Source organism: Stenella coeruleoalba (genome assembly GCF_951394435.1).
Source record: "Stenella coeruleoalba genome assembly, chromosome: 18".
In the NCBI taxonomy this organism is placed as follows: domain Eukaryota; kingdom Metazoa; phylum Chordata; class Mammalia; order Artiodactyla; family Delphinidae; genus Stenella; species Stenella coeruleoalba.
The window spans coordinates 66260584-66288551 of NC_137164.1; the positions used below are offsets into that span (position 1 = coordinate 66260584).

Consider the following 27968-nt stretch of genomic DNA (forward strand, 5'->3'; position numbering starts at 1 on the left):
AGGGTGACAGCCTGCACTGGTGCTGTGTGTGCGCACACGCGCGTGTGTCAGCACACCGAGTGGTCAGCACGCCAAGTGGTCAGCACGCTGCAGCCTCAGACCAAACCCTGCCTGCCCCCTGCTTGGTTACAGCCCGTCAGCGAAGAACAGGGTTTTCCGTTTTTGAGTGGTTACTACAACTGTCTTTGATTTTGCCCCTTGGCCCAAAAAGCCTAAAATGGTATTTGGCCCTTTGAGGAAAGGTTTGCTGAACGTTGTAGCCCACGCGAGCGAGCCCTGAGCCAGTGTGGTTTTAAGGTGGCAGTGACGCAGCTTGGATGCTCGTGGAACTGGCGCGTCTGTCACTCTGTAAATGTCCCTGCCTTGCCCGATCCCCCTTCCCCAGGGCGTGTGGCTTCAGTCTGGTGGGCTCCTGTGGGTGCCACATGCCCCTGGATGACCGGAGTTGGGGGAAGGGGGACGAGGGAGTGGCTCCTTCCTTCTTGACGTGCTGCTTCCTTACCGTCCCCAGAACCAGATTCTCTCTTCTAGGGCTCGTGCAGGTAGAAGTGAGTGAGGGGGGTGTTTGTTTGGGGGCAGCGTGAAATTTAGCTGGCCTCCGTAGAAAGTCTGGGGGCACCGTCGACGTCGGGGTGCTGATGCTAGGATGGCCAGTGTGAAGCCTCGCGTAGGCCGTAGGGCCAGCGGAGGATTCAGAGGTGAAACCATCAAAGTTGTGTTGTAGGACTGGAGTTGGGAGGCGGTGGGGGCTGGGGAGAGAGGAGGGTGTCACTCGGCCGTCTGCACACAGGTGAGGACCAGGGGGATGGGGGGAACGTAACTAGGGGTGGGGACCCTCATTTCCTGTGGCTGCCGCAACACATCTGAAGCCGCTTAACAACAGAAATGTGTCCTCTCACAGTGCTGGAGGCCGTAAGTCCACGATCAAGGTGTCAGCGGGGTCGGCTCCTTCTGGAGGTCCTGGTCCAGGTCTCTCTCCTGGCTTCTGGTGGTTGCCAGCCACCCTCGGTGTTCTCTTGGCTTGTGGACACATCACTCCAGTCTCCGCCTCTGTCTCACTTGGGGGGGGGGGGTCTCCCTGTGTATCTGTTAAAAAGTCCTCTTCCTATGAGGACACCAGGCATTGGGGTTAGGACCCACGGTACTCCAGTAGGACCTTATCTTGACTGTATCTGCAACGACCCTATTACAGTCATCTTCACAGGTACTGGGCCTTTGGGCATGAATATCTTCTGAGGGGACACGAATCAATCCACAACAGGGATGGAGCAGCTGGGAGCAAAGAGGCCTTCCTCCAGTCTGGGAAAGGCAGGGAATGGGCCTCAGCCGGTGCCAGATTGGGAATGCTGACCTCTCCCGTAAAGGCAGCACAGACTGGTCCGGGTTGGAGACAGACCCACAGGTCATTTGCGTAGACAAAAGGCTCAGGCTCTTGAGAGCAGCTTAGGGTCCACGTGACCTGAGTAGGAGACTTGACGTGTATATGGGAGCGAAGCCAAGGGAGCGAGGGCTTTGGTGGGGTTGGCAACTTTGGAGGGCACGGGGGCAACGGGGAGCAAGGAGAGACCCGTAGATACAATTACTAAGAAGCATCTCATCTGCTAAGCTGGCAAAGCTAGAAGGACTTACTCAGAACGAATACCCTGGCATGTTCCAGGAGGATTCAAGGCTGCTGGCAGAAGGTAAGAGTGTTCTCATGACCCTGCCTTGGGAAGAACACTGGCCTGGAACCTGGTTCATAGTGAAGTGTGTAAACCACACTGTGGGCTGGACTGGCTATCGTTCCAAAGGTAAACGCATCTAAGAGAAAGGTTTTTTGGGGGCTCTGTCTGGAGGAATTTGATTTCAGTATAAAAATAAGGAAAGGAAAATGCGCTACTCTCCTTCCTCCAGAGTGAGACTTGCATGTCGTGTGTGCTGTTGCACAAGCATCAACTCCCCACTCTGGTTGGTTGCCACCATCACCTGCTGGAACCCACCGTTCGCCTTTTCTTGTGCCTTTCGCCAGTGGGTAAGTGGCAGCCAGGAGTGATGGCCACAGGGGCAGCTCTGCTTCCTGTGTTCTCGGCCTAACACGCCGTCTCCCCCATCAGACTGCAAGCGACTCGCAGCCAGAGCCATTTAAACTCTTCTCACAGGCGCCTTACTTAAGAATGTCTCTTGGATTAAACACAGGTTACTGGAAAAGCCCCAGAGAGATGGAATGAGGTAGACGCAGGTGTGTGTATATGTATATTTTATTGTGGTGCGTTTGCCCAGTTCACCCCTTTGAAGTGAACGATGTAGTGGCAGTGATTATATTCACCATCCATTTCTCTCTTCGTCAAGGCTTCCTGGCACTGAGCTGCTGTCTTGTCAGGGACACAGATGAGGCTTCTTAGGGTCCTCTGAGAGGTGACACAGGGGCTTTGGAGAGAAGGCAAGGAAGGATGCACAGGCTCTGATCTTGGCGGCCCCCCTTGGCTGCCTGTGATTTCACGGTGATGCTCTGTGCGGGCCTCAGGAGACCATGGAGCTCCGGAGTTAAACCAGGACGCCCGGAACGCCTGTTCCCACCAGCGCAGGGTGGGGCCTGGAGGCTCCGCGCTGAAATCCAGCGTTGCGGCCAGGGCCACCAGGTGGCAGTCAGGAGCTGCTGGCTGGCGCTGGGCTCCTGCTGGCTGGGGCTGGGCTCCTGCCGGCTTAGAGTTGAGGGTGATGGAGCCTTTCCCACGGATGCCCCAACAAGCACCACCCGCTGGGCAGGTCTGTCTCACCATCCCGGAGGTCACAGGTCCAGAAATCAACGTCCCTCTAAACCTGTGCGGGAGGAGGCCGCCTGGCCTCTGCCGGCTACTGTGGGTTGCTGACCCGCCTCGGTGTTCTTGGGCTTCTAGACGCAGCACTCGCGCCTGCCTGTGGTCACAGGGGCTGACCCGTGTCTGTCTGTCAGCCGTAGTGGATACGGGCCGCTACTCCAGGACGATCTCCGCAATTCTACATCCGATGACCCTATTTCCAAATAAGGTCACATTCTGCGATTGCGGGGGGAGGGAGTTAGGATTTCAAGATACATTTGGGGGACAGAATTCAGCCCATACCAGGTGACAGGAAAATTAACCCAGGCTCACGCAGTCCCCCTCCCAGAGCGAAAGGCCACTTTCTTAAGTCACCCCCAGGAAGCCTGCTCACAGAAGCATGGCCCTGCCGGCGGGCCCCACCGGGCTGTGACACTGAGTTGGCCTTTCCACCGGGCTCCTTACAGGCTGACTTGTCTTGTAGAATCAGCTGTCTGGGAACCTGCTGAGGAAATTCAAAAACAGCAACGGGTGGCAGAAGCTGTGGGTAGTCTTCACCAACTTCTGCCTCTTCTTCTACAAGTCGCACCAGGTATGTGCCCAGTGGGGCGGCTGGGGAGGAGCCTCCCTCCTCGGGGAGCAGGCAGCTTTCCTCTGGAAGGATGAACAGCTTGACCCCTGAGCCACCCAGGTGTCGGAGGGGGGCCCACAGCAGGCTGGGCAAGGCCACGGCCCGCAGAGACCCCACAGCTCTAAGCGAAGGCTGCCGTTATCCACTTGCCAAGGGCTGCGCGTCTGCTGGTTGGATGAGGGGAGGGGGGCGCGGGTGATGTCACCGGTGGCCGACGCGACGCAGCCGGGCCTGGACCTCAGTCCAGACCAGCTGCTGCGGGCAGGTGCCACACCTGTGACTGCTCCCACCTTCTGTGCCCCCTTCCAGGACAGTCACCCCCTCGCCAGCCTGCCTCTGCTTGGGTACTCGCTCACCATCCCCTCGGAGTCTGACGACCTCCACAAGGACTACGTGTTCAAGCTGCATTTCAAGTCCCACGTGTACTACTTCAGGGCTGAAAGCGAATACACGTTTGAAAGGTAAGTCCCCCTCCACAGGGCACCTGCAGAGAAAGGACACCCTTCTTCCGAGCAGCGGGCTTTCTCCCAAGTGCATAAGGCCTTGTAGCGGCAGCTACCTGCTGCCTGGGCATTGACTCCCTTCCAGAAGGGTTTTCTTGTTCTCACCCTGCTACTTGCTTAAAATGAAAGCACTTCATAAGACCTGGGCTCTGTGTGCCCAATGCGAGTACACGTCTGTTTTCACAGGAGCAAGTGGAACCATGACTTTCCCTGGGACACATCAGCCCAAAACCTGTACGCTAGTTCACACCACGTGGGGTACACTTTTCCATCTCTAACTTGTTTTTCCAGTCGATGGCTACAGTAGTTGCTTCGTCCCGTGGCCAAAAGGCTAAGTAAGCTTCAAGTCAAAAGACCACGTAAGGAAGGAAAAAAAAATCCTAGTGCCTCTTAGTTACCTTACCAATGAGACTGGCTCCGTGGTGTGAAGGCCCAGGGCAGTGGTCTTCCTTTAGCCAAGAAGTGAAGGAGCCAGGCTCTCCCCGTGGCCACCTTCAAGTACAAATCCTGGGCCTCGCATCCTGGGGCAGGCTCTGAAAGCAGTGTCACTGCCGAATCACCACCTGGGCGAGGGGTGGTCCTTGGGCACCAGACAGGGCAGCTGCTGCCACCCCGCTGAGGGAGAAACTCTTCTCCTGAAAACCCACGAGGGTTTCCGATCAATGGGCCAGTCGTCCGTGCACAAACTCACGTGAAGTTAGTTCACGGGAAACAGCACAGTGGTTTAAGACCAGGGTCGAAGCCGCCGTTGACACCCACCCCAGAGCAGCGGGGCCCTAAGCTACACTGGTTGAAAAGGGAGCCCACGGGGTAGCACTCCTCAAATTTGATCCTGGACTGGAAAACTGAGATGCCGTCACTGCTGTGGCAGGGAGCACGTAGCCCTGGGATTAGGGATTTCTAAAGCCCTCTAAGCTCCACCAAGGCGGGAAGCTGGGCCACCCCAGGTCTCCTCCCCCGGGCACTCCTGACGTGGTACACCAGAGGACGCTTTGTTGTTGCAGGCGGGGGACGCTCTGCCCACTGCTTCTAGACCACAAACAGCCCCGTGTCTAGGATAGGCCGCACCCCACTGTCCTGAGAAAGACTGGCAGTGTGCGCTGCAGCCCCACGTCAGGCGCCTCTGCAGAATGAGCATGCCCCGGTCCGTGGTCCTCAGGAGTACCTGGAGGAGGCCTTAACCCCGCTCTCCTTTACCTGGAAGCTAGGAGCTCATGTGAGATCTCTCCTGCTACAAGAGCAGATTCTACGCCAGGCAGTATTAGGTCACGCTGGGGCTTTGTAAGTAACGACCGCCAGGGGTCATGAAGCTGTAACAAACAAGAAAAGCAGATTTCAGAGACACGGGCTGATAATGACGGTTATTTCACTTTCTTGTCCTAGATGGATGGAGGTGATCCGAAGTGCTACCAGTTCGGCCTCCCGTGCCCACGTTCTGAGTCACAAAGAATCTCACGTGTATTGATGGCAGGACGGGACACCTGTGTTGATTGTTTCAGCAGTGGCGACTTTCCCGGAAGACATTTTCTTTCTTCTGTATTAATGAAGCCTAGTAAAATTAACACCTGTCTGTCTGGAAAACAAAATAATACATGGTTTCACAGCAACTCTCATCTGTCTCCACAGAACCATTTTAAACCTTGTCTTCGCAGCTGTTAATTTCTCATCGGAACTGGACCGCACCCCGCCTTCAGCGCGGGTGGCGCCTCGGCCGTCGTGCCCCCGGTGGGCTGTCTTCAGCTTGTGCCAGTGTTACCCGTTGCCACGGATCGAGCGCCGAATGGCACCTTACAGTCAGTACTAACACGTCCATGCAACCAAGACGGGGCAACGGCTCTTTTTTTAAAAAAGATGATTGATAAACTTACGATTTTGATTTCTAGGCTGCTGTATTTTACAAAATGGATTTTCCATTGTTTGTCTGCGATACCCTTGGCAGTCTTCAGCAAATGAGATCATTTTCAGATTTTTTTTTCTCACTCTTTCTACTTTTATAATGATAGCAAATTAGTAGGATTTACTTTTTTGATAAATGAGCAGTTTGCAGCATCCTGTGTTCCACTGGGGGCCGCAGGCTCCAGGGAAACGCTGGCTCCCAGACCTCCTTCTTGGCACAAGTTGACCAAATTGTTCAAGCGGTGACTATTTACAAAGCAGAGCGGGTTGTCTTCTGTTAGGAGAAGCGGAAATCCAGTGCGCTCTCCGGACTGTCGGTGCACTGAGTGCCGTATCCGATGGGAGGGTAGTAAGCTGTGGTGTCTTGCTGTATGTTTCACGAGCATGAGAACCTGTATGGCGGTGACCAGGGCCGTCTGTGCTGTGTTACGTTGTGGAGCGTGTCTGAGCTTCTCGTGGACGCAGGAGCTCTGAGTCACAGTGCTAGTCCCCTGGCTCCTGTGATCATCCCTGTATCCTACTGCAACTGTGGTTTGGAACTGCACACTCAATAGTGGTATATATATCGTGCCTGTCTTCACAAACCATTCTTTTCTCCTTTTTATACTCACCGCCCCCGCCCGCCCCTCCCCCGCCAAACCACCCCCCGGCCTGGGGTATGGACATACGACATTGCACATCCTTGATAGTCGGACAACACAGGGAACAGGGTTCCAGTAACTGCTGGGGCCCACGGGTCAAAATCCGTTCGCCTCTTCTCCATGGGGATCGAGTGGCTGCTATTCCCTTGGTATTGTTAAGCCCTTTCCTGATGCCGCCCCCAGAGGGGGCGACCCATCCAACACGGTTCCCTTCCAGTGCCCCACACCACAGCTGGGGGCCCTCACCTGAGACACCCAGGCCCACCCCGACCGGGGGGCTGTGACCGGTGTACGTGGAAACATACAAATGGACGATGAGTAGCTCGAGGTGTGTGTGAATCACTTGCCTTACGGTCTGTACAGACGGTTTTAAGTACTAACAAAAGGGAATAAAAATACCTCATGCCACAATCCAGCATCCTGAAGTTTTAAGGCAAAACCACCAACCTCGTCTCTTGTCTTTGACTGAATCTCAGGCAGGTGGGTCGGGGAGTCAGCTGGTCACTGTGGGGTGGGGTGAGTGAGCTGCTGAGTCTGTTCTCTTAAGACAAACAACATTTTGATACGTATGTGATAATTTTCTCTGCTGCTTCCAACGTGGGACCGGGAAAGCAGAACATTTCCGGAAGACTGACCATCAGAGGCTCTAGAAGACAAGGGGTTGAGGGCAAGGTGGGCAGGGAGGGGACTGGGAAGCCTTTGACCCCAGTCCCTGGGCGGCTGAGATGGCGGAATCATGAGCTTCTCCCTCCAAAAGTCACACCTGTCACTCACCTCTACAAGGCTTGGAGACAAGGTGTGGTCTCCTAAGTCAGTCTTCTGCTCCCAGCTATGATTCACACCCGTGTCCCCCTGTGACTTCAAAGAAAACCTAAGTGCAAATCATGTAGGCGATTCAGACCACTCCCAAGCTGCCGGAAACAGATGGAGTTTCAGAGACACCCGCTATCTCAGTCCTTTCTGGCTGCTGTAACAAACGTACCATCAACTGGTGGCTTATAAACAAATATCTTTCTTACAGTTTGGAGGCTGGACGTCCAAGATCAAGGTCCCGGCAGATGCAGTATCTGGTGAGGGCCCACTTCCTGGCTCACAGATGGCCACCTTCTCGCTGTGTCCTCACATGGTGGAAGGGGTGAGGGACTGCTGTGGAGTCAGGACACTAATCCCAGTCCTGAGGGCTCCACCCTCATGACCTAATCATCCCCAAAGGCTCCCACCTCCTAATGCCATCACACTGGGGCTCAGGATCTCAACATATAAATTCAGAGGTGCGGGGGACACAAACGTTGTCTACTCCCCCTCTACACACAAGACACAATTATAAAAAGAATTATTTCTGTGAACTTTATTGACCCTTGCATGATACAGACCCTGTGCTTAAGAACACACCTTGCAGCACTCTTCAGTTATTGCCATATTTTATAGCAGAAATACACAAGCCACGTTTAAGCAGGAAAATATAAAAATGCTCATAAACAGACCTGTTTTGCCAAAAGAAACGTACAAAATGCTGCATTCAAACTAAACGCTTCAAAAGACCACTTGGAGAACAACACGTCAGATCGGGAAGGTGTGTGGCCCTCGGTTACAGCGAGACAATCACACGACTGTGACAGTGCCGAGGCCCCCAGACCACATGGGTGCAGCTAGGGCAGAAAAAGACCACTTCAAAAAGGTGTCGACAACCAGCCAGACACAGCCCCCAACCTCCAAGAGGCTGTCTGTGCTTCTGGGTGAAGCCGCCCAGCCGTCAGCAGTGTGGGCAGACAAGCCGCTAACTGCTGGGGTTCGGCATCCAGAGGCTTCCGAGGGGCAGTCAATCTACCTTGAGTGCTGAGCTCGCGGGTCTGGCTAAATACCACCAGCGGTTTACAGGCCCGAGGCAGGTCCTCCTGTAGCTCTGGTACCTGGCCTGTCTTTTAATAAAGGACTTGAAGTGCACAAATGCTAGCCTCAAGCAGATGCCCTGATTTTTCTTTGTCTACAGAAAGTAACAAGCCAGGAGATATTGTAGGGGGAGGTGACCCACTTTCAAAAGCCTGTCAAAGCACATCTTCCCCGAGAAGCTTCATCAACAGAAGACGGTTCCAATAAACTCAGTAGAGTAATTTGCCGCTTTGCCTGGGAGACGGTGCTGTGTTGTTACCGTCCAGTGACTGCAGAGCAGCTACTAACCTCACCTCACTTAGCTGGGATCCCGTCTGCCTATCAGTGTGACCATCACTCATATTTGACATGGCGGTCTGTCAGGGTCAAGTCCTGAAACCACTGTCCATTTGCAAATCTGAAGAACTCTAGACCAGAAAGCTGCCGTCTGCTCTGGCGCTCTCAAGATCAGACAAGCAGCACACCTCGGGGAACACGGCTCCATTTCTTTGATTCTTTCTCCAGCAACGGACAAAACTGATCTTTGCCTCATGCCTCACGCCTCACACAGGGAAACAAACAGCTCCGTCACGCAGAATACTCTCCGAAACACAAAATGAAATATTCTCCATTTTTGTTGTTCAAGTTAACAGACTTGCACGATGGCCATTTGGTTCTGTTTCCTCTAACCAAAATATATCCCTTATAGAAATTAACCCAAATCTACCTTTAATTAAAAAATCACGACAATTTTAAGAGTTTAAAAACTAGCTCCATTCCGTTAACCAAAACAATAACCACCCCTCAGACGTCTCTAGCTCAGGCCTCTGTCCTCTCCCTGTAACATCCAGGCCACCGGGCCAGCAGATAACTGACCTTCCGTCCTCAAGTTTACCCAGTAACTTCCCTGCTTCCAAAAGCCTTTGTATTCCACCTCAAGAACTGCTACTCCAGCAAGAGATGACAACGATTCGTATCAACAAATGATAAAAAATGTCACACGTACTCAAATCAGTCAAGAACGGCGGCAAGAAGTATTTCCCGACCCAGAGACCCAGAGGTTATTAACCCCCTTGGCAAGCCAGACGCTACCACAAGCCAAGAAAAACACAGACACCTGGCGGACAAACCAGCGGACACCATCTCCTTTAAAAAATCAACCACCTTCCCTCCAGTTCCCCGGGAAGACAGCAGTTTTACAGATCAGCAACATTCACCCGTATCTCCTCAGGACCATTTTTAAAAGTTGCACAGGGAGCTGACCTGGACGTTCCACAGCTTGAATGTGGGCACTTCTTCCCAGAGCCTCATACATACATACACACACACACCACACACACACCACACACACACACACACACACACACACACACACGGCAGGTGCACTGCCCCCTCAAGAGTCACGTTCCAAGGAGAGTATGCAAAATCTGTGTTATAAAATTTATTTGTGTAAGCATTCAGACATGTTTAGGTGGGAAAGATGATACGCAGATTTCACTACAAGGTGCAACAGAAAACCCTACTGGAAGGACGGTACAGCTGGCGCAGGACTGGCAGGGCGCGAATGAAAGTGAGACGAGAACACTTCATCGGGGAGAAATTTAAAATAATAATTTAAAGCTTCATGAGGCAAGGTATGTTCCAATTTAAAACACTAAGAAATAGTACCATCGATGAAAAAGGAAATCAACTTCTAAGTGTACCAAAAGGGTTGTAGGGCAAACAAGAGGAAAATTTGCGTTTGTTGAGGTACAAATATAGGAGTGTTCCATAAGAGGGGTGTTAATTATTATTAATGGCAAACCCTGCAAATACAAAGTAAAACCCAAATCACTGGTCACATAATTCAAAATTTACATGTAATAAAGGCAAGGCAATAGACTCGAGTTACGGCCTGTCAAATATTTACCCCACTGACGGTATCTACAGAAGCACTTGGCCAGTGTGTACACAGTGATCCCTATGCACGCCAAAAGGGTTTCCTTAAAAATGACACTATATACAAATCTGTACACTGACCCACCAGAGCGGTTCTCCGTCTCCCAGGGAGGGGGAGTTATCAACGTAAAGCAGGATACCTGAGGTTTCATTTCTTCAGTCACCTTATCATAATCCCAAATATACATTTCAGGGTTTATTTTTGTTTCTAAAGACACTTTCCTTGATATGTGCACTATGGTTAGAATTAAAAACAAGAATAATAAAATAAAATACTCGCTCGCAGGAGCTGACCCTCCCCACCCCACCTGGAGACTTCATCAGGCCCTGGACAGGCAACCTCGCTGTGGGGGGGATGGCCCCCCGCGATGGTGCACCTCTTCAGCGAAGTCGGCAAAGGCTCTCGTTGACTTTTGAAAAGGAGGAGGATGAAGAAGAAAAAAAGGAAAAAAACAAAACCCAAACGCCAAAGGAATTTCAGTGGGATGAAGTTCCTCCACCACTTAGAGAGTATCTAGGAGAAAACAAAAAGAGAAGTAGAAGCAAATCAATGTCATCTCTCTAAATTAAAAACAAATTAATTTGCAAAACTTCAAGCAATAATCAAAATCCTAGTGTTTTTTTTTTTTTTTTTTTTTTTTTTTTTGCGTTACGCGGGCCTCTCACTGTTGCGGCCTCTCCCGCTGCGGAGCACAGGCTCCGGACGCGCAGGCCCAGCGGCCATGGCTCACGGGCCCAGCCACTCCGCGGCATGTGGGATCTTCCCGGACCGGGGCACGAACCCGTGTCCCCTGCACCGGCAGGCGGACTCCCAACCACCGCGCCACCAGGGAAGCCCCAAAATCCTAGTTTTTATAGACAATCCCAAGTTATAACAAATTAAGTGGTGCAAGTATCAATGGGCTAATGATTCCGTAAAGAATTCATAAAAATTAAGAAAACCATGATTCCAACGCTAAAAACTTTTCACAGATAAACAAAAAGTGAGAATGTGTTCAGCCTCCCAGGAGAGAAAAAAGAGACACGAATAGAGTAGTAAATGATACACCTTCACTTATAATCATTTTTTAAAAGCTGAAAAATCGATAATACCCAGTGACACAGTTAAGATCCCAACGATGCAATATCAGTGCAAGAAACCCTTTCTGGCCACACAAATACCGGCGCTTGTTCAAGCAATCCACTTCCTAGGACGGTCTGTTACATTTTTTGTGATTACAATAACTAGGACACAATTCTGATGTCCAACAGTAGAAAAATGGTTAATTAAGCAAGCTGAATGAACTAAGAGATGAAAAATCATAATTAAGCAATATGAAAAATACACCCAGGTTAAGAAGTGTACACAGAATTATACATGTCTAGTTTTACACAATTTAGTCTACATGAACACCCAAGAATATCTAAAAACTTGGGTAAGTTCATGACTTGTATACAGCAATGGAAGGCAGCGCACCCAAAACGATGATGGTGGGATGGGCACTTTCTCCTGTTTCCAGCAATTCTGCGGCACCGTCTCACTTTGGAACACCAAAAAGGGGGACGGGTGCGCTTCGTGGCCAAGATTCCCTCAGCAGCCTCAAAACCGGGGTGGTCACCCAGCCACAGGAGACGGCTGAGGACGAGTTTAATGGGACTCGTAGCCAACATGCCAAATTAGAGCTCCTCTTTTAAGGCGTTTAGAGTACATAGCCCTCGCCCACGGAACAAATGACTAGGAAAGCACGCTGTAGCCACGGGTCCTGAGACTCACTTTTCGAGCGATGTGAATGCCCAAGTCATGGGAGGAGTTGATGCCACACAAAAGAATCCACACACTAACTCAAACTAAGATACACAAAAGCCTCTGAAAATGCTTTGGACAAAAGCTGGTCCTTGTCGTCTCTGAGGCGACCCACTGGAGCAAGGCATCCAGGAGCAAAACGGGTCTGAAGTGTCAGCGACGGCCACTGTGCTTTGGTGGCCTCTGGACAGGGGACACACGGCAAGAGCTCGGAGAGCCCAAAAGGGACCAGGCAGGGAGCCCCTGGAGCAGGTCATCTGATGGCTGAGGAGAGAGAGTCCCACGTCACAAAGGACAGAAGGACAAGAGAGAACCAGAGAGGATGGGAAGTACAATGTTAACCGTAATGCAGACGGCAGGAGTTACACCTGTGTTATGTACGGTCACACCCGCCACAGTGGCTCCCAGCACCGACTTCACAATGAGATGTGCCGTTTAAGTGTGAAACACACACTGACTGCAAAGACTCAGCCCTGCAACGATGGTGAAAGACCTTTCATACTGAAACAAGACTTTGGATGCGGTGGGTTAAGAAATAACGCTATTAAAACCAACTTCACCCGAAAAAGCAGACTGGAGTCCTTCAACTGCCTCCAAGTTCTCCAGCCTGAACGTGAGAGCAGGTTAGAAAGTTGGGATGTTTTCATGAGGGAGCCTGAGTTCTACAGAACAAACCTGAGGTTTTCTCTGATGTCCCACTTTAGAGGGACACTTCACAGGACAGCGGGCAGCCCCTTCATCACCACTTCCAAGTGGCAAAAGTGACCCTACATGCCCCAAACTTCTCCACGCGCCATCCAGCCGACATCTCAGAAAAGATCTGAGACGCTCCTGATTCCCATCAAGGAGCAGCCGTCCTTTAGCAAAAGCTCGCTTCCTGGACAACACACCTGGAAGGTGAATTTCAAAGCACTGATCTGCCTGGCGTTTCGGGGAGAGAGAAAGGTTCGGGGTGTGCAGGAGAGCTCGGGTCACAGAGCTGCTGGACGGTTCACCTCCGCTCTCTCCAACACCCCCAGGTGACTGCACGTGTGCGACCTACCTCCTCCACAGGGAGGCTCCCCCAAACAAGCTTGAGGGACCGGGCGGGGGGGACAGATCCGCAGCCCCACTTCCTCCTCACCCTGGAGCCCATTCCACCAGGGCCGCCGGCGGGGACAGGGCGCCCCCTGCAGGCTGCCGGCCACCACAAGAGGTTTCCGGCGCTGAGGCAGAGGCGAGGACCCACACAGCCCCTCACATAGACCGCATCTGTGTCCGGTCTCACGGAACTCACCGAGCCCCCACCTCTGGTGTTTCTGGACACCTGGCTTTGAAGCATAAAACCAAACGGAGAGTCCGGGCTCAGGACTGCACTCCTCTGGCTGGTCACGAGGCTGCATCAGGAGAGCAGACCGGCACCCTGAAGTCATCCTGTGCTTAGGCAGCAGAGCCAGCACCACGAAGCTCTGTGGTCCCTCCCCGAAGCGTCCAGGTTCACCTGGTTCGTTCGCACAGACTCCTCTAACTCAGGAGAACAGCCATCTCTCCCTCGATTCTGCTTCAAGCCCCCGGCCCGGAAGGTACCAGGCACGGGTGGCACTCACCTCTGCAGCCGCTGCACGAGCTGGGCCACCATGGTGTCCGAGATGCCGGGGCAGGCCTCCTCCGCCAGGTAGATGGCCCCGCGCAGCTCCTCGATGGACCTCAGGTTGCCTCCACACGCCTGGCTCTTCTCCTTCAACTGAAAACACCAAAGTGAGGAACGGCGTGACTCACCCGAGCACGCGAAGCCACGGGCGTCTGTTTAAGGAGTGGCACGACCCAACTGCCCCGGCCACAGGGTCGGCTCGGATCCCTCCCCTTCTGGAGGCTAAGAGCACCAGGCACAGGCTGGGCCTGAGCCCAACCCCCGTCTCTACCCTCCCCCGGGAAGGAAACACACCCGCTTCTATGCACCTTTTCAGAAGGTGATCGTGGCATCTGCTCCCTCTGCTTGCTTTTTCCATTTCCACCCTAGTCTTCCACCAGCAAAGCCATTTCCCGCCCACTTGGCTCTGGTGTGTGCCCCGAAGCTGTGGTGCGGGCCACGCACGCGTAGCTCCCGCGGTAACCAGGCTGGTGTTGAGGCCTCCGGACAGACTGCCATTGTGGGCGGGGTGCTGCCGAAATACTCCATTTCATGTAAACAGGCAACAGCCCTACACCCCGGGAGGCTGATGTCCTCTCGGCACCTCTGCGCCCGCGGGAAACCACACCAGTCTGCAGGCAGCTCCCACAGTTTAAGGTCAACTTCTGTCTTTCCGGGATGCGCCCCGGATGCGCCAGGAGGAGGCGGAGCTGCTCGGCGCGCGACCCAGAGCCTCCAGCAGCTTCTCGGGCTGCTGGGACCACACGCCGCCACCCCGGCTTCAGGCTCACTCTACGTCCATGGCTTCTCCCCTCCCAGCTGCAGGGACAGACAGAGGGACAGGACGGGCCTGGCGCTGAGGCCGGAGTGCCTGTGCCTGTTCCACTGTGTCAGCGACCGCAACGGTCAGCCTGGAGGTGGTGCTTCTGTCCATCTGGGAGCCCTGGCCCCTTAACGACTAAACACAACCGGACTTACAAGCCCCGAGTGGGCAGCCCGCCACCCGACCTCCCTCCCACTCCCCCACCCCACCCACCACCCCACCCGCTGCTGCCCGCGGCTGCCAGACGCGCCCCGTCACCACCACTGGAGGGAGCCCCTGGCCCATACTGAGGGACGTCCGGGAACGTGCTCATTTGTAACATGGGGAGACGCTCCTTAAGTAGCGAGATTGCGGAGTATTATGCAAATAATGCACACTGGACGCTCTGAACGTGAGGCTACCAAACATTAATAACAAAAACACACAGGAAAAGACGCCTGGGAGGTTACCTTCAGGGCAGCTGAACAAAATCAAAACATTAGTACGTTTAGGATTAGTTCACTAATTCTGGATAGTGCCTTCAGAATGGATTTTTTTCATGTGCCCAATAAGAAACAGACAGCTTCAGACAAATGAGAAAATCTATGCCCTTTTCCCCCGTTGCCCAACTATCCTAGTAAAATGCAGTCAGGGTTGCGAGAAAGCAGCGGAGTATCTGGAAAACCTGACGGGCCAATTGCCCGAAGAACCTACCAAAAAGCAAACAGGGTCCAACAGGCATCCCAGGCCAAGGCCGCAGGCAGAAAGCGACACAGAGGGGCCTCCGCCTGCCCTGTTGCTGTTCACTTTTCCACCTGAACCCAGAGTGTTCAGTGGTTTCAACCTGTCCCTTGGGCACACTGGTGAGACAGATCTGGGTCGGGGAAGGCCTGGGAGACTGAGGCCAGCCAGGAGCTCCGCCAAGGGGGAGGCACCGTGCGACTGGCGTTCAGGCCAAGCGGGGGACAGGGATGCGCCCATGGGTGGTACTTCCTTCCCACCCTGGGCCACCCACCTCAAGTCCAAGGTCCCCTGCTACAGCCTCCCTGGAGAGCTCTGGATCACCACCCAAACAGAAGGCGCCAGGTGACTCACTGAATTACCTTAAAGGCAGCCTGACCCCAAGGGGCACAAGAACGTGACAGGAAGGGGTTATTTCCAACTTATCCTCCAATCAGCTACTAACCAGGTGAACCACGTTCACCCTCATAAAACCCACCCTTGAAACACCTCCCAATGTTGTACGTATACACATACCTACAGGGGGCAGGGTCCCCTGAAAGGGCACAGGGAGGGGCCCATGTTTGCAGGGGCCGCTCGTCAGCAATCAGGGGCCCTGCTGGGTGAAGCCACTACTCTGGGGGCTCCACAGGAAACACGAGGACCCCAGGGAATCTGATGTCTCCTTAAAGTAAAAATCTGTTTTTCACATTGCCATACGTAAGTCTGTTGAGGCAAAGATGTTAGGCTGCACCCAACTAGATTCTGTAGAAAACAGCACAACTGAAGTTAAAAATTGTCCCAGTAACATACGGACTGGGGCTGGGTTGCTGACATCCCACGTGTACGCTCCTGCCAGTGACACAGCGACAGTTCCCAGGAGGGGCTGGAAGACGGCCCCCGGGAAAGCAAGAGGCGTTCCTGGAAGGCAGGGGCCCGTCCATCCCAGCTGGCCTCCCAGAGCCAGCCAGTCTAAACCCCCCAAATTTCACGGGCAACCCTGCCACAGACGGGGCAACTGCTCCCCCTTCTTCCCCTCGCACCTCCCCAAAAGTCAACTGGGCATCTTACCTCCGCAAACAGTGGAGAAATAATTGTAGATAAACACTGAGAGAAAGGCCTCTTTGGGATGTCTTTCATCTTGGGGGGCGGGGGGGGGAAAGAGTAATGAGAAATATTTAATACTCACATTTGCAATAATTCAGTGAACTTCAGATACACGTCTGTCAGATACACGTAGCATCTGCAAAGGACTGTCCTACTGTGTTTTCACTGGACTACGGAGGACTACAGATACCATGCCCGGTGGAGAGGCAGCAGAGCGCCAGGAAGCGGCACCCTGCGTGGACACCGGCGATGCTGAATTGCACCGCTGAGCCCCGTATGGAGAGGACCTGACGGATGAGGCCTGGGAATGGCATGCACGTCAGAGCTGGCTGCTGGAAGTGGCTGTCCTATGACAGTGCTGCCTTTTGTTTCTTCCGCAGCCTCTATCTGAGCACATAGCGACTCCCATCTGCTTCTCAAAGCAGGATCTGTAGGGTCACCAGGGGACAGCCACTGGTCTGCACTTGCTGAAGAGAAACTATACCACTGTGCTTCAAAACGACCCTAAAACTACAGCTTTTCTTTAACTTAAACAGGCACAAAACCAATTCATCAAAATTAAGTACATAGGTACCAAAAGCAATAGATTTATTTTTAAGATTCCTTAAACAAAACTCAATTCCCAAATTACAGTACCTTGATGAGTAACACCAACATGCAACACAGGCCTAGTCTCATCGAGAGAGCTGGAAAGTCGTTTCAAACACTAAACCCACCTCCCCGCTGCCCCGGGATGTCCAAGTGTCAGGAAATGCTGATCTGGCGGCAGGGCTGCAGAGGGCAGCAATCAGCACCGCAGAGCGGACCAGAGTCCAGACTCGCGGGTTGGCCTCGCTGGGGAGTCAGACAGAACATCGTCTCCTGATCTGTCGATTCCCTGACAGCCAAATTCCACAACAGGCTGCACTGAGGGCCCACAAAGACCACGAAAACAGCAGGCTTCACACAAAAGCGACTCAAAAATGCTGCTGACTGATGCCAAGGGTTAGTCACTCTGCACGAGCAAACGTACCTTATTTCTTTCTAAATCCGACGGCTGAAGAGCTCCATTCTCAAGACTCTTTGGATCCTTCTCCCGGATCGTGAAGATCCAGTCCCCTGAGTCGCTGCCTCCGGATGCTTGGCCGTCTGTGTCCGTTTCCCTTAACACAGAAATGCAGGTGACCCCGTGAGTGAGGGCCAGCTCTGCGGGGAGACCCCCCCATGCTCCATGCCTGCCTCCGGTCCTGTCCACTCCCCTCCAGGCCCTCCTGGGCTGCAGAAGCCGACCCTGCCTCCGACCTCACAGAGAGAGACCCCGTGGGAACGCGGTTCCCATAGAGCTGCCGCACCCACACCGTCTCTCCCGCGTCTCTTCTCCTGGAGAACAGTCTCCACTGGCTCCGCCCCACCACACCTGAGCGCGCAGTCCTTCTGCTTGCTCAGCGCCGCCCCCTGCCTTCAGCCACAGGGCTTGGAGGCGTCACCTACACTCCACGCTCCCACCTCCGTCTCTTACCTTCCACTCACTCCAAAATCTACCCGGCCGAGGCCCCCTGTCCCCTGCCCGCCTCTGGACCAGGAGCCACTGTTCCCTCCTTATCATCCTGCCTGCAGGCTCAGCAGCAAATGCTACCACAGCTCACCCTCCTCCAGAGGCCCTGGACTCCTGGGGCCACACTGCACCCAGATCTCCTCCGACCCAGCTTGCCCACGGGTTCTTCCTTCATGCTGGCGTCTCCCAGCATTAGGTCCTCGGCCTCTGGCCCTTCTCCACAGGTGGGTTCTCAGGGCTCCAGTGGCCGTTCAGAGTGGTAGCTCTAAACCCACACTGTCTGCCCAGATATCCCGCCTCAACACCACATCTCGACGCTGCTCTAAACTGGACACATCCTACTGGACGTCTGAACGTGTCCCACATCAAACCCAGCTTCCTGTGCCCTGGCCTCCCCAGACCAGCCTCTTCTCCAGTGCTGTCTTCTCAGTGGACCCATGACACTGCTGAAGCCGGACCGTCCCCACCTGCGGTACCCAGACCCACGGTAAACGTCTGGACTCTCCCCGCCCGTCTCTTCAGCCCCACGCCCACCACCCTCACGGCTCAACATCAAGACCTCAGCGACATCCTAGTCTGTGGTTCTCACCCCTGACTCTGCAAGGGAATCACATGGGAACCTTGAAAACTATTCTGGGTCTCATCCCACTGGCCTGCCACGTGGACCTGGGCCGTGGGTCAGCTCGAACTTCTGGCCGAGGTATGAAGGGGCGCAGGCGAGGATCTGACTTGCAGCACCTCCACTCCTGACCCCCCCTTCACGGCTTCCCTCTTCCTTCACGCCAGAGCAGTCGGTCCCGCTCTCCCCACCTCTACAGACCCAAGCGGCTCCCAGACCTAATTCATCTCTTTAGCTAATGGATTTCCTAGATGCTTAGCTTGACACCAGTTTATAGTAACTTCCTGGCACAGAGCTTTTACGACGCCAGGCATACCAGAACACAACACAGGATCACTGATACTCTCATGTGTATCTTTCTAGAAATATATGTAAAGCCATTTCACCTGATCAGTAGCATTTTAAAAGCAGGAGGTATAACGAAGGAAGAAGAAACCAGGTCTAGTTCTTTACGCACAGCTCTGTCACAGATTTTACTCAGAGAAACTCCACTGGCAACGAAAAGAGACTCAAAGACTCCCAAATATAGTCCCATACTAACACAAGAAGCACCATCAGCCTGGATTTTTTTTTAAAAAAAAAGAAAAGAAAAAGGAAACCCAAAACCCACCCCAACCAAGAGATGAGAATGAACAGGCCCACATCCAGTACGGCATGGGGCTCAGACACGGCCTGGGGCTGGGGACACGTCCCCCAGTCACGGACGTCCCGCAGGACTCGGGCCGCGTGGACTTACGTGTCCGAGTCTTCGGAGCTGGAGTCTTCGTGGCTCTGTTCGGCCTTCCACCTCTTGTACCTGTCGATGAGCTCAGTCAGGTAGGATGTTTTCTTTGCATTGCGGATTATGAACTTGTGCTTCAGTAACTCCTTAGCGGTGGGTCTCTGGAAAACAAACGAAGCAAAGAGAAAAGGCATGAGGTCAAGTTCTCTACATTCTACTTGACTCCACCCCAAAGGACAGACTTCTGCCTCCAAACGCCCAGCAACCAAGCTGACACGTAAAGACAGAGTCCCTGCTTCAAAGCTGTTTCCTTTAAGACCGAGTCAAAGAAGGTCATTTGGCTCCTGTGGGGGGGATCCCGTTCACAGTGTGGACAAGGTATCTAGTATCTAATGGGGGTCCTTAACGTTCTGGAGGTAACCATCGGATGAAAGCAGGAACCCCCTCCCCAGAAAAATGCATTTACAAAGAAAATGTTGCAGAGCATTCATCATTCAATCATCGTTGCTAACGCTGGCAAGAGAGAAAACATGTTCTGTATCACCTGGCTAACTTTCTATCTTACTGCTTGGCTCTATCCTTCCAAACAATAAGATAAATGTTAATTTAAATCCAACTGGAAGAAAGCCAGGAGATACCCGTTCCTTGGACGCTGAAAGGATACCCACGTTCTCTTAGTCATCAGCCTTCCCAATTCAGAAATGCTGGTCTCCCAGGTCTGCCTTTTCCCTTGTGATCGGGGTGAGGACTTCATCCAGGCTCTGGGCTCAGCACGGCCAGTGAACTCGGCCACTCGCTTTGCCCTTGAGAGGGAGTACGCTTCCCAAGAAAACCACGCAGCCCAAACAGGAGCGGCCGGCGGGAACACACAAATCACGCGAGTCAGACCGTGTCCCCACTTGCTCTGAATTACTAAAGCTTCCTAAACAAGAGCCAGGCTCGCTTCTCAAGCGTAAGCCTGCGCAAAACCTGGGTCACTTCAGGCATTTCTCAGTCCCCGTCCACGTGTCTAATTCCAAGCATCGCATCCTCTCCTCAGGGCGTCTGGGCTAGAGGTCGGGGTGGAGATGTGTGCACTGGGCCAGCAAGCCGACACCACAAACACGCTTGTCACGGGAAGATGTGCAGGCACGTGGGTGTGTCTTCTCGGGGCTCGGAACAGACTCCTGATAACAACATCCCGAGCCCCATGGACACAAAGGACAGCAGCCCGCCCGGCAGGATGAGTGGTGTACTCTGCACCCCCTGGAGGTTCTTAGAAAACGCCGCATTCCTCATTGAATTCCATTACCAAAACTGGTATCACATTAGAAAAGCATGGTGCTCTCGTAAAACTAACCACATATTTTTAGATAAGGGTTCGTAAGAAGGCGGGGGGCGGGTGGGTTCAGAAGTTTCAGCCTGACCTTCGGCTAACCCTGCTGGAAAACTCAGAAACAAAACAAGGACGTGTGGTGCTCCATGCAACCCCAGATACACAGACAACTTTTTTTTTTTTGCGGTACGCGGGCCTCTCACTGTTGCGGAGCACAGGCTCCGGATGCGCAGGCTCAGCGGCCATGGCTCACGGGCCCAGCCGCTCTGCGGCATGTGGGATCTTCCCGGACCAGGGTACGAACCCGTGTCCCCTGCATCGGCAGGCGGACTCTCAACCACTGCGCCACCAGGGAAGCCCAGACAACTTTTTCTAAAAAGCCCTAATTCAGAGAGAAAACTAGGCTAAAGCCATGCTGCCATCACTGCCACATGGCTCTCCCAGAGTCAACTCAACAGCAAAGACAGTAAGAAGGAAAAGGGGAAAGCAAGGTGGGCGTACATTTCTATCTCATTCCTCTTTTCCTTCCTGACACATGCCCAGAAGAAACTGAAAACATTTACTTTAAATACCTAATTAGCCACTGTTTTTCAGGCCAGACTTTGCGGTTACTAAAACGGCTAAATAGCCTGACCCTCCACTATAAATATTAAAAATGTATGATTCCACATATAATATTAAGGAGAACAGTCTTCAAGTTCAATGAGGTATGAGATACTAGAAAATCTGAAAGAAAATAAGTAGATTTTTCATCCTTAAAAGATAAAATAACAATAAAAAACAAATTTGCAATTCAAAGCAATTAATCACACCCATTTAGAAAAAGAAAAATAAATGAAATCACGAAGACAGCTGATAATAGTGATTAAAGAAAAATGCCAAGTAAGATGTATCCTGACCAATCAGGCCCCAGAGGAGGAGACGCCCGTTCTGATCTCAAAATACTCACAAAGCTCGGCTCCTTATTCAAACAGGCCTCCACAAACTCCTTGAGGGGTTTGCTGTAGTTTCCTTCCAGCGTCGGGGGGTTGTTCTTTGGAATGAGGAATAAAACCTTCATGGGATGCAGCTCGGAATGCGGAGGCTCCCCCTTGGCAAGCTCGATCGCCGTTATGCCCAGGGACCAGATGTCTGCCTGCAACAGCAAAGCATTCAAAGAGACGCACTTCAGAGGAAAAGCATCTCAACGTGCTTCTAAGGTTTTGAAAAGGATACTCATTCTTGACTCAAAATAAGAAAAGATATGCCTTTGGTATCATTTCAAAATAGGCAACACCCAGGAGAAAAGCTAACGCACAGAACATCTTCTGCCTCGACATGGAAGACGGCTCTTAACGATTTCTCCTCTTGCCTTTGCTGCTGGTGGGAGACATCCCACGCTCATTTAGGTCCCTGAGTCAAGGGAACAGGGAACCCGAGGTGAGCGGGGAGGGCGTGTCTGGGGGCCAAAGCATGTTTGCGAACCACCCTGTCCAGCGATGCTCAGAAGCCGGGCCTTGGACGGGGTTCAAGGCCAGCTCTCCAGCTGGTCCTGAGACCTGAGACAGAACACCCAACCTGTGGCGCCCAGCTCCCTCCTCTGTAAACTGGGACGAACGCTAAGGGTGGTCGTGCAAGATGCTTCACGTGGCACCCAGGACTTAGCGAGGATGCCCACACACCCACAGAAGCAGAGAACATCAACCTGAGGCATCCCCACGTGCCCATCACAGGGTTTAAGAGTGAGCAATCCGCCACATTACAGCTTAAAGTAAATCACAGGTGTCATGACTTTTTTCAGTTTGCCAACGAGTACTTCAGTTTGCCAACGTAGGGGCTTTTAGCAACACCTAAAATTAACAATACTTACCCAATATCATGTACTAATTAAATTTTCTCAACTGTTCAAAACAAGTCTTCTCATGGTCTGGTCTATCTGAATCAGGATCCAAGCAAGGCCCATATGTTGCTCTGACTGGTAGGTCAGCTAAGGCTCTTCTAATCTAGAACTGTCCACTCCCAGTCTCCCCAGTGCCACTGACCTAAGGGAGAAAGAGGCCCCAAATTCCAGATTCCTCTGGCTCCTTCCTGCTGCCATGCATGCATTCTTCCGGTTCCTCACTTCCGGCTGAGTGACAGGTCAGTTACACCTAGAGCCTCGGTCGTGTTCATTGTCGGCAAGAATGAGGCGCCGAGCGGGGCAGCCGCTGTCCAGCTGCCCAACCCTCCTGCCCGGCCCAGGCTGTGGCCACACCTGCTCAGTGCAGAGATGAATGGGTTCCCTGACCGTGTGCTGGGAATGAGAAGCGCTCTGGTTCGCAGGCTTTCTCACAAGCCAAAACCAAGCCACAGCAAAGAAGACAGAAGCCGAAAGTGAAGCGGGACCCCACAGGCAGGCCAAGAACGGGGCGAGGGGCACGGCCTCCTGCACTCGGCCTACACGACCTCCCTGCTCCTGTCACAGCACCGCAAAGCCATCCTACTTCCAGGCAATTACGTCAGAACCTAACACATCCCTCACTCCCAACTCCACGGCAGGGAAACGGAAAGGCTGGAACGCTGAGCAGGTCGCCCCAGGACCCAGACGTTCCCAACCTTTAACAACCTAGAGAGGGCTCACCTGCCACGTTCCCACAATCCTAGGACGTACGAGAAGTCCTAGCAACAATCTCCCCTGGGCAGCGGTGGGTGGGGACGATGCCCAGCACACCTTCTACTTCCTTCTGTTCCAGTGAAGGCGGGAATCACAGACGGCAAGCCTTGTAAACTCTTTGCACTCAGTTTGTACTAAAGGGATGAATCTGGAAGATCCAGTATCGGGAGTAATGTTCCTGCCTTCCTTTCCTCTGCTTTATTTTACACGTGCTCTACTTTAAAAATCAGCAGAGGTGTGATGTGTTCCAGGGTCCGACCCCCAGGAGGAGGAAGCTGGGTGCAGTGAGCATCTGTAACCGTGGCGGCCGCAGGAGGACAGGAGGAAGGGCACAGGTACAAGGAGAAAGGGCGAGTTGCAAGAACAGAGGCAAAAATGACGAGTACACGACTCCTATACGGTCGCGATTCCTTTCTCAAGTCTGTGCAACTCCGCAGCTGCCTGCCTCTCTTGGATTTCATTCAACGGCTACTGTTTGCTAAGCCTGCCACTCGACAACAACCTGGCTTACGGCCATGTAGATAGAGATGATCCCTGAGGGATGCACCTCCAGACCCCCCAGCGTCCCGTAATCACTTCAATACACTCTGTTTCTGGAAAGCCCAGCCGATGATGGTGTCCGCTAGCAGCCTATCACGGGAAACGAGCCTGTGCTCATTTCCTTCAGAGACCTGAGGGCTTGCTATCAGGCTCCGGGCCGGACAACTGACAGGCAGCAAGAATTCAAGGACCTGCACCTGCTTCCTGTCTGACAATACAGACCAACTGAAGTCGACCGATGTATAACAGCCTTCCCAGCCCCACCCATAACGCGCCTCCCAGGTCTTCAGAGAAGAGGCACAGGCACTGCTCTCACCTTCTTCCCCTGGGAGGGTCACCAGTAGAGCCACATCAAGACAAGACGTGTGTCACTCCCCCAGGCAGCCAGGCCAGGAGCCCGAGCCTCGGCCCGGCCCGCCCCCCTGGACTTCTCTTTGGATCCTCCTAAATCAGCCAGGTGCCAGGCGTGCCGCTCTCGACCTCCCGGTGCCCTGGGTCCCCTTCCTGCCCCTGGCTTAGTGCAGGGCTGTCCTCCGTCCCTGGGACTTCTGTGGGGGGCTCCCGAGAGGCCTTCCTGCCTGCAGCCTCCCTCTGCAGACGTCTCACATCCTGCTGATGAATTTGGAAACCTCGACTGGCACTGGAATAAACGGCAAGCGATTCGGCACCATGTAGCAAAACCCATAAAAATATCCACCTCGTTGAAAGCAATTCCTTCCGCTTCTAGGAATCTACCCTAAATAAAATTTATATTTAGAAAACGGTAAAGGCTGCCCAAAATATTCAACAGCAGCATTACTTATGCTAAAGCTCAGAATGACTGCGTGGCTACGGCACATTAACTTCCTGAAGTATCAAGTACTCAACAACGATGCTGACACACAGACTCAATTGTACTCACGATATGCTATCGCTGCATCTACGAGATATGGCATCAGATTTAGAACATGTGTCTGGATTTTAAAATAAAAGTTATGTGGGAAAGGTCAGTCATTTTCCAAAGCAATTGAGGTGTAAGAAGAGAACTGTTTTACCACCATGTGGGAAAGATAGGAAATTTAGCTACTAAGAGAAAACAAACAGAGGTTTTCACTATGAGCCTCAGTCCAAAGTTACAAAGGCAGGTGCCCTGAACTGCAGATATTTCTCTGTGAACAGATTTTTTTCCTCCGTATGTGGTTAGTTCTGGATAGAATTCCCCTAAAAGGGACAACACAGAATTATCTGCTACCGATGAGCAACAGGGGTGAGGGGATGCGAGTGGGGTGCTACCAGGATACAACAACTCCCCAAATCCTTGCAGTACCAAGTTAAGTGAAAGTACGCTGCCTACATCTCTGCCGTCAAAATACAATGTAAGTGGCATAAAAAATGTATGTACACCAGATATTGTACAAAGAACTGCAAGAGGGGGACGTCCCTGGCAGCCCAGTGGTTGGGACTCTGCGCTTCCGCTGCAGGGGGCATGGGTTCAATCCCTGGTTGGGGAACTAAGATCCTGCATGCTGCGCAGCGTGGCCAAAAAAAAAGAAAACAGAACCACAAGAGGAAGAGGGAAAAAAACATGGAGAACCCCAAGTAACAGTTACAACTAGTCAAAAACATACCTCATGGATTTAATAGAAACTATTTGCTTAATTAGAGGCAATATTTAGGAACACATTAGTACGTGGCATCTAGAGGTATAAAACCATTTATGAGCAACTCCATAGCAATACACGGCCCAACCATCACTTCATGCTAGGATAAAACCTGTCATGAGTCCCCAAGCTGGATGCTTTTCCCACTCACATCCTTCCCCCACCTCCAGGGCGCATTAGCCAGGAGGTGGGTAATTCCTGGTCCTGAAGACGGACCAGGGGAGTCCATGGGCTGGCATCGGGAAAGGAGGGCCAGTCACGTGCCAGTGGACAGGCTAGCCTTTCAGATTCCAACTGACGGCCAATCCCACTGTGTTTCCACTCATCTTTTTTTTTTCCATCAACACACCACTGTTTCCATCTTTCACCATGGTTAGACTGCAAACAGTTATTTCAGACATGACTGGACACCAAAATAACTTAGCTTGTGCTTGGGTACTAGGCCTACAGATGCTTTTCTTTTCATCTCATTTTTTCCGGTACTTTCCAGATTAAAGACTATGTGCTCCTTTTGAGACCAAAAAAAGGGAAAGTTATTTACAGGAGAATACTGACACTGGCCCCTCAGCCTCTACGGGAGTCGTTTAGTTAACAGGAAGTCTACCACGTTCTTCTCCTCAACCTACAATTCCAGCGCCAATGGCTCTCCTCTCCCCCAGTGGGCTTGGTCTGAATGTCCTTCCCTCGTCTCGGAAGGGCTGAAAAGCCTGCGTCTGTGAAGCCCTCCCCAGATCACTCCGACCTCCTCTCAGCACCCCTGCACCCCGTTCCCTGTCAGAGCGCCCGACATGCAGTGTCGCACTCACTCACTGAAGACGTAAATCTTCAGCACAGCGCTGGGCTCAGCTACGGCAAGGACAGAAGGGATGAGTACAGAGAAGGGGACAAGGCTCTCACCCACGTCTCCAATCCATCCACTAACACACCATCCTAATATCCTTACAAAGGAAGGGGAAAAAGATGGAGGTTCTTCGCCGAAGACCCCGGCTCCATCGTTGATCCCACAGGCTTCCCGGGGGGCAGAGCAGAGCTCACTCCTGTGGCCCCATCTCCACAGTCTGGGGACTCCTTACACTAAGCCACCCCAAGTCCCCTTAAAAATAATATGCCTCTTAAGGCATATGGGCCAACACGACTTAGACATGCTGTGCTCAGCTCAAGAGCTGAGGTCGGCATCTTCAGCCCTGGCAAACGACAAGGGGCCAAATGCACGGGTCCCAGAGACGACTGTGTCAAGCAGGGCTCTAGACACGCACACGAGACTTAAGGCCAGCACCCCCTTCAGTTCAGGGACGCGAGGATGCTGGTGAGGCAGGTACAGTCCATCCTCACCCCAACCCCACCTGCCTTTGAGAATCAGCACGTGTGCCCCAACATGGAACTGCCGAGAGCACCCTGCTTCCCCAGGGCCCCCGGGGCTGCAAGCTCTCGAGCTGTCACGCGGAGACTAGTGGGGACACTGGCCAGACAGACACGCAAGGACAGACGGGGGGACTGGAAAGAGGCCGAGTGTGTGTACCGGCAGAGCAGACGTGCCCGTCAAAGAGCGTAACCGCCCCGCCAGACGAGCCTCAGACGGGGGCAATCACTGGAAACAGGTCTTTCGTCAGGCACTGCTCCAGACAAGAGCGGCCAGCCCAGGGGCACATGCCCCCACCCTCAGGCCCCAGCCTCTGGCAGCCTTTCCTGACAGACCTCAGGACTCAGGTCCTGAGCCTTATCTGCACTTCCCACACCTCCTGCGTCAACAAACCTGGGAAGAGAATTTCACAGACATCTTCACAATGAGTTCCAGCTAAGAGCTGTTGGGTCTGATCCAAGCAAACGGAAGGACTGGCTTTTGCCATAAGCCAGAGGAAAGGGTAAGGGAGATAAGGGTTTGCACGAAACCTGACGCGCTTTCTTAAGCTCCCCAGCCAAGCGTGCATTCCCTGTAAGTCTGCGACAGTGTCTTTTCATCTGCCTAAAAAACACCGCAGCATCTACTGATCACACAGGAGCATTCTGATCTCGACAGCTCCAGGGAAAAGGTGACAAAGCTTCACGATGCCGTGGGATCGCTACGGTGCCGAGGCCACCTTCAGCAAACACCCAGAGAGGCCCTGCCCAGGAAGAAAGGCGGGGGAGGAAGGTCTCAGGCAGCCCGGACAATTCTTGAAGAAGCGTCAGGTGAGCCGTGGTGAGCAACACTGAAAAGGCAAGATCTGAATCCTGAGTCACGGGGGCCACGGTTGACCAGCTCACTGACCAGAAAGGAAAAGAAGAGAAGAATCAGCGGGGTGTAATCAGATGAGTTAAGAGACTTGGATTCTGGCCCCAGCCCTGCCAAAATCTAGACCTGAGAACTCTGATAAATGGGCCTCAGCTTAAAAAAAAGAGAAGGAACTGAACACCTAAGTTCCTGTTGAGTCTTCCAACGATACGGCCCCAGGAAAAGGGACAACAGCAAAAGCTGCTGCTGACATCAGAAGTAGCTGTGGCGGTAAACCCACCCCAGGGCCAAGGCGCCCACAGGCAACAGACACACCAGAGACTAGACAGCTCTGCTACCTTGAGGGCTGAAAACCTAATCGTCACCTACTGGCCATTGGCTACCAAGGCCACGAGGACGCCTATGGGAGTCACGGCCACCATTACAACTCAACAGTGAGAGGGCCGGGTCCACCTCTGCCGCAATGGACACGCACCCCA

At 52.9% G+C, this 27968-nt stretch overlaps 2 protein-coding genes across 7 annotated transcripts in view; one reads left to right on the forward strand and one right to left on the reverse strand.

The window, feature by feature from the left end:
* Positions 1 to 9572, forward strand: part of FARP1 (FERM, ARH/RhoGEF and pleckstrin domain protein 1) — a 290586-nt gene extending 281014 nt beyond the window's left edge. For all 3 annotated transcript variants that reach the window (XM_079902745.1, XM_079902747.1, XM_079902746.1), the window contains 3 exons: positions 3262 to 3369; positions 3718 to 3869; positions 5295 to 9572. In XM_079902745.1, coding sequence (XP_079758871.1) covers positions 3262 to 3369; positions 3718 to 3869; positions 5295 to 5376 — 342 coding nt within the window. In that variant the 3' untranslated portion in view covers positions 5377 to 9572. The remainder of the gene's footprint in view (positions 1 to 3261; positions 3370 to 3717; positions 3870 to 5294) is intronic.
* A 171-nt stretch (positions 9573 to 9743) lies between these two features.
* The window catches only part of STK24 (serine/threonine kinase 24), a 102408-nt gene continuing 84183 nt past the window's right edge, over positions 9744 to 27968 (reverse strand). For 2 of the 4 annotated variants that reach the window (XM_079902748.1, XM_079902751.1), the window contains exons 6-11: positions 21415 to 21600; positions 19166 to 19311; positions 17289 to 17418; positions 16241 to 16309; positions 13625 to 13761; positions 9747 to 10769 (exon numbers count right to left, since the gene is read on the reverse strand). In XM_079902748.1, the coding sequence (XP_079758874.1) occupies positions 10733 to 10769; positions 13625 to 13761; positions 16241 to 16309; positions 17289 to 17418; positions 19166 to 19311; positions 21415 to 21600 (705 nt within the window). In that variant the 3' untranslated portion in view covers positions 9747 to 10732. Of the gene's footprint in view, positions 10770 to 13624; positions 13762 to 16240; positions 16310 to 17288; positions 17419 to 19165; positions 19312 to 21414; positions 21601 to 27968 lie in introns of all 4 variants that reach the window. The other 2 variants (XM_079902750.1, XM_079902749.1) reach the window with 2 other exon arrangements.